The sequence below is a fragment of the Gossypium arboreum genome, chromosome 7 (assembly GCF_025698485.1).
Source record: "Gossypium arboreum isolate Shixiya-1 chromosome 7, ASM2569848v2, whole genome shotgun sequence".
Taxonomy (NCBI): Eukaryota; Viridiplantae; Streptophyta; class Magnoliopsida; order Malvales; family Malvaceae; genus Gossypium; species Gossypium arboreum.
Window position 1 is genome coordinate 14,909,163 of NC_069076.1, and position 6,116 is coordinate 14,915,278.

General features: G+C 35.3%; 1 protein-coding gene across 1 annotated transcript; it reads left to right on the top strand.

Annotated features, from left to right (window-relative positions):
• The first annotated feature begins 1,515 nt into the window (after positions 1 to 1,515).
• LOC108473488 (uncharacterized) lies at positions 1,516 to 2,586 on the top strand. Its single transcript, XM_017775072.1, has 2 exons — positions 1,516 to 1,824; positions 2,101 to 2,586. The coding sequence occupies exons 1-2, from the start codon at positions 1,516 to 1,518 to the stop codon at positions 2,584 to 2,586; spliced, it is 795 nt and encodes a 264-aa protein (XP_017630561.1).
• Positions 2,587 to 6,116: the final 3,530 nt, after the last annotated feature.

Here is a 6,116-nt window from a genome sequence, read left to right on the forward strand (position 1 = left end):
GGGGAAAATTTACGGAATTGGATTTCGAGTTTCATAAATCAAGATATGATTTTTAAAACGACTACGATACAGTTAGCCAGCTTGCCTGGAACAGAACAAAAAAAAAAGGGGGAAATAAATGAAGTAAGCCCGGTAATACCTCGTGTTCGACTCCGGTAACGGTCACTGGTTCGGGGTGTTACAAGACCGAACAGGTTGGGTCCTCATTGACTCAGATCGAACTGACAACAACTGAACCGACTCAGGGTACCGTAAGGGTGTCGCATCTGTATCACTAGACATGGCAGTGTCGGTGGTTGCGACAGCGGCATCCTAATGGCCAGTGGCGGTTAGTCGTCGGTGGTTGAGCAGTGGAAGAGTTACACTCCTACTGAGACTCTACTAGAGAATTTAATTTCAGATTAATTATTTAAAAAATATTATTTTAATAGTTTAATATTAAATTTAATTTAACACTTATCTTAATAGTATTTTATTAATTTAATATTGAAGTAATTATCTTAATATTAAATTTAATTTAATGTTTATCTACAAGATAAACATTCTATTATTTAATAACATTTAATATTAAATATAATCTAATATTTATCTTGATAAATATTATATTAATTTAATATTAAAGTGATTTAGTTTAATCATAATTGAACTCTCTAAACTCTCTCTATATAAAAAAAGCTTTGTTGTAAACTCTCCTCCCTGGGAGGGAGGAGACTTTAATGTGGTACGTTGCAGAAGTGAAAGGAACAACTGTTTGGGATTAGAGAAAGGGTCTAGAGAGTTCATTATTTTATCAATAACTATAATCTCATTGAGTTGCCTTTGTTGGGAAAGAAATTTACATGGTACAGACAGGATAACAAAAAAAGCAGACTCAATAGGTTCTTGCTGGAAGAATATTGGTTGATTAAGATTAAGGATATTCAGCAGTTGGGTTTAAAGAGATCAGTTTCTGATCACATTCCAATTTTGTTAGCAGATGCTGAAATCGATTGGGGTCCCAGGCCATTTAAGTTTATCAATGAATGGTTAAAGATAGAGGGATGTGCAGGCTTGATAGAGAAGGAATGGAATAATATGGACTGTTTGAATGGTCAGGTTGCTAGAAAGTTGAGAAAGCTTAAGGGGGTCTTGAGAAAATGGAACGAGAACAATTGTAATATGTTGGAAGATAATATTTTAAAGTGTGAAGAGAGGATTAAGGTATTAGATGAATTTAGTGAACAAAGAAGACTGAGTGAGTGTAAAATGGAGGAGTTTAAAAGATTGAATTCGGATGTTTGGGGTGCATTGAAATTCAAAGAATCGTTATGGCATCAGAAATCTAGAATGATGTGGTTGAAAGAAAGCGATGCGAACACAACATTCTTCCATAAAGCTATTAAGATAAAAGCAAAGCGAAGGACTATATACAGAATGAAAATTGGGAAATTTTGGTGTAATGAACCAAGAGAGTTAAAAAAGAGAGTGTATGAATTTTTTAAAAATCATTTCAAGAGGCTTTTGAGAAATTAGAGGATGGAGATGGAGCTTAATTTTAAGAGATTAAAGGGTACTAAAGTAGAGAAGCTGGAGGAACCTTTTTCAAGAGAGGAGATTAGAGAGGCAGTTTGGAGTTGTGAGGAATCGAAAGCTCCTGGTCCGGATGGGTTTAACATGTGTTTTTTCAGGAAATATTGGAATACCATTAAAGAGGATCTGTTTAGAATGATGTCAGATTTCTATAGGTCTGGCAAGCTTGAAAGATCCATCAATAGTTCGTTTATTACTTTAATTTCTAAAATGGAGAATTCGAGTGAGATAGCTGATTTTCATCCAATCTGTCTGGTTAGTTCTCTTTATAAAATTGTTGCAAAAATCCTCTATCATAGATTAAGAGTGGTTATAGGAGAATTGGTGAGTGAGACACAATACACCTTTATTAGAGGGAGACAAATTTTTGATGGTATACTAATTGCTAATGAAGTGATACATTCGATAAAGAAAATCAAAGGAATTGGGGGAAACTTGATTTTCAAACTAAATTTCTCCAAGGCGTACGATTACGTCCGTTGCGATTTTTTAGAATTAGTGTTACGAATGATGGGGTTTGGGGATTGATAGATTGGATGGTTGATGGATTGTGTTTCTATAGTGAGAGCTGCTATCCTTGTAAATGGATCGTCTACAAATGGATTTAATTTTCGCAAAGCGTTACGTCAAAGAGATCCTATATCACCATTCCTTTTTATTCTAGTAACGAAGGTCCTACACTTGTTGCTGGAAAAAGTAGAGATGTTAGGGCTTATTGTAGGTGTTCAAGGTGTTATTCTAGATCAAATGGTTTTGCATTTACAATTTACGGATGATACGATCTTGTTTTTAAAGGCTGAGGAAAGGGTGGTGGAAAATATGAAATCTATTCTTCGTTGTTTTGAGATATTTTTGGGTTTGAGTATAAACTTCAAAAAATCATGCATTGTGGGGTTTGGTGTGAATGAGGAATTTTTGTATCGCATAGCAGCTTTATGCAAATGCAAGATAGGGGTGTTGCCTATCTGTTATTTGGGTTTACCGTTAGGAGCGGATTCGAGGAAAGTTGCTACTTAAGAGGTTGTGGTTGAGAGATTTAGAAAGAAATTGTTGGGTTGAAAGTGTAAAGCTATTTCGTGGGGCGCTAGGATTGTATTGATGAATGCAGTATTATCGACTTTGCCCATTTACTTCATGTCATTTTTTCAGGCACCAGCGTCAGTTATTAAAAAATAGATAAAATAAGGAGAAGCTTCCTGTGGGGTAGCTTTGTTGGAAAACGGAAAATGGCGAAAGTTAGTTGGAAACAAATATGCAGGCCAACTGAAAAAGGTGGAGCCAGAGTGGTTAATCTTGCGATAAAAACAAAGCTCTGTTAGCAAAATGAAGATGGCGTATTGCGGTTGATAGAAAGGCATTATGGAGAAAAGTGATTTTAGCCAAGTATGGCACAGATATGAAACAATGGCGATTTAGTACGAACAAAAGAAATGTAGACGATTTGGAGAGGGATAGTGGAGAATTCGTTAGATGCAAGAGTGGTTACTTGGATGGGTGATAAAGATTTTAGTTAGAAGATAGGGAATGGAAAGGCTACGTTGTTTTGAGTGGATAAATGAAGTGGTAATGGTACTTTAAAACAGGATTTTCCTAGACTTTTTTATTTAGCTAAAATAAAAAATGGTTCAGTTTTTTATTACTCGTTTAATAATGGTTTGTGTAATGTTAAATGGGAAGAGTTATTTGTATGACCTCTGCTGGATCGAGAATTGGAGATTCTTTTTCATCTTATTAAAAAGGTGAGTTGCGAGGTCTTGGTTCCGGAGGTGGAGGATCAGCTATTATGGGCGCACGATATTAAAGGTGAGTTCTCGGTGAAACAATTATCTAAACTACTGCTTGAGGGAGATGGGGATGATTCCATTTTTGTCTTTAATAGAATATGGAAATTAAAAGTCCCTCCTAAGGTGCGTAACTTTATTTGGTTGCTTGCTATAGATAGAGTTCCTACGAAGGATTTCTTAATAAAGAGAGGGGTGAAAATACGAACCATATTGAATGTGTGTCCTTGGTGTAATAGGGAGCTGAAGAGGACGGACCATTTGTTTTTTAAGTGTAATTTTATTGCTGGGTTTTGGAGGAGGATTTTTAATTGGTGGGACGTTAGATGGAAAGAGGTGAACAACTTTGAAGAATTTTATTCGTCATGTTTCAAAGTGAAGTTTGTTGGTTCTTGCAAGAGTCTTTGGCTGATTGCAATTGCGACGTCTTGTTAGTCTATTTGGCTTGCAAGGAATGGGATAGTGTTTAAAAATAAAGTGTTGTCGATGGCTACGCTGATCTTTCATTCCAAGATGAGGGCATTATTATGGGTAGGAGCTGCTTTCGACGAGTACATGATTCAAGAGAGATTATGGTGGTTTTGTCCATATAAGTGCAGTCTTTCTAAATCTGGCTCAAGAGGTTGGTGTTATCCTCCACATGGGTGGCTGAAATTTAACGCTGGTGGAACTGCTTCTGAGGGTGCTTCGGGCTGTGGAGGCGTGATGAGGGATGAGGAAGGTAGTGTTAGAGTATTTTTCTCGGGTCCTTATTACGCATGTGAAGCTGATACAATTGAATTAGGAGCGGTCATTACAGCGTTGGACATTTTTATTGAGATAGGTTGGAAGGGAGGTTCATTAATTGTCGAATTGGGCTCGAGCGTGGTTTATAACTAGATTTTGGACAAAAAAAAGGAGATCATGGTCGAAACAAGCTACATTTGCAGACTTAGAAAGGAGAATTGTCTGTGTTGGAAAGATATCGTTTTCAATAGCTAATTTGAATAGTAATGAAATGGCAGAAACACTAGCAACTGCTGGAATGAGTAGGCCATGTTTGTTTAAGGCTTGGTGGTGAGTTGGGTCTATTTTTTTAGAATGTTTGAGAATATGGGTTTGTTGTTGTATGAGTCTATATGGTGTTTCAATGTTTGGTTGTTGTTTCTTTTGATCAGAGAGAGATACTTTTTTAGGGGATTTCGGTTTGTTTAGTGTTTGGATAGGCTCTGTTTTGTGAGTGGTTTTTTATTTTCAAGGTTGTTTAATTGATTGGGGGTAGGTGTGTTTTAATATGTTATTTACTTCATTGTGGTAGTGTTCTACCATTATTGAGAAAAAAAAATAATAAAGAGAGTTTTGGGTTATTATTTACACACACTTGAATTCAAGAGAAACTTGTAGAGAGAAAATTCTCTGAAGAGATTATTTCAGAAAATTTCTAGAGATATTTTTCTAATTTACAACTTGACCCAAAAGTCTAGAGAAATTATGAAATTACCTTACTGGTAATTTTTATGAAAAATTTTCTGAGTCAAAACGAGCTCGCACTCGGCAGATGTGAGCTTGAGGATAGCGAAGAAGATTACTCGGTTGAAGCGCTCATCCTAGACTAATAGAAAAGGTACAATTTATGTTAAGTGTTTATTACTTTAGATATTTACAACCAAGATCTTGTTTTAAAAAAATTTTAAAACTCTGGTTTTTTCCTTAAATGTATTTTCCACTTTGTTTTTTTATCATGTTTTTTCAACACCCAGGTCGTGTAACAAACTGAGGCTTTGTTAGAAAATACAAAAATTAAGCTACAGAGGTGACACGGTTGAGTGGGAGGGTTCAGGCCTTGTGAGAAGTGAAAATCCTAGGGTTTTAATGCCACATGGCCATCTGGTCCACACTCCCTTGTGGCAGGCCGTGTCGTCTTGGCTAGGTTGGATTTTGCCTCGATTTTCTTGTTTAAGAACACACACCTGACTTTCAGGGTCTCAAGCGACGATCTTTACGCCCAAATCTGATTTGGGATACCTACAACTGGTCTTTTGATCGACAAAGATGCATGAATTAATATCGATTTCCAAGATTTACCAAATTTGTCAAGGTTTTCAGGAAAGTTCGTAAAAGATTTGAAATAAATTGAAAGATTGACAAGAATGTTATTTATTTTGGAATGATAGGGTTTTAAAATATTAAATATAAGAACTCTTATCGATCTTGGCACGTTAGAAACTGATTTTGACGAAGTTACACTAAAATGATACGAAGAACGGATTGAGCGGGGTCGAATTCGGGTTCGGGATTTCAACAATAAATTTATAGTAAAAGAATATAAAAATTTATGAAAATAAAATGTGAGAAATAAAAGATAAAAGATGTATTTAAAGAAGAGAGAAAATAAATTCTAAATAGGGTTAAAAAAGGTAACCAAAATCCTATTATGGTTAGGAAAGGGACCAAATGGCAACTAAAGGCAAATTTTAGAGGGTTGATTTAGCAAATTACCCATTCTGCTGAAATTTAATAAAAATATAAGGGTATAACCATGATTTGAACATTGGTGTAAGAGGAAATATGCTAAGGCCTTAGCATTAAACTAAAATCATTCTTAGTTATTTTCTACCACATTTAATACTTATACTAGCTTAGTTTTGTTCATTAATTGCTGAAAATAAAAGAGGTAAAATGAAATAAACAAAGACTTAAACCTTGGCTCACTAAGGAATTACTAAGCTCTGTTCCACTTAGACTAAAGCTCATTTCCTAATAATTTTATTAATTCTAACGCCATAA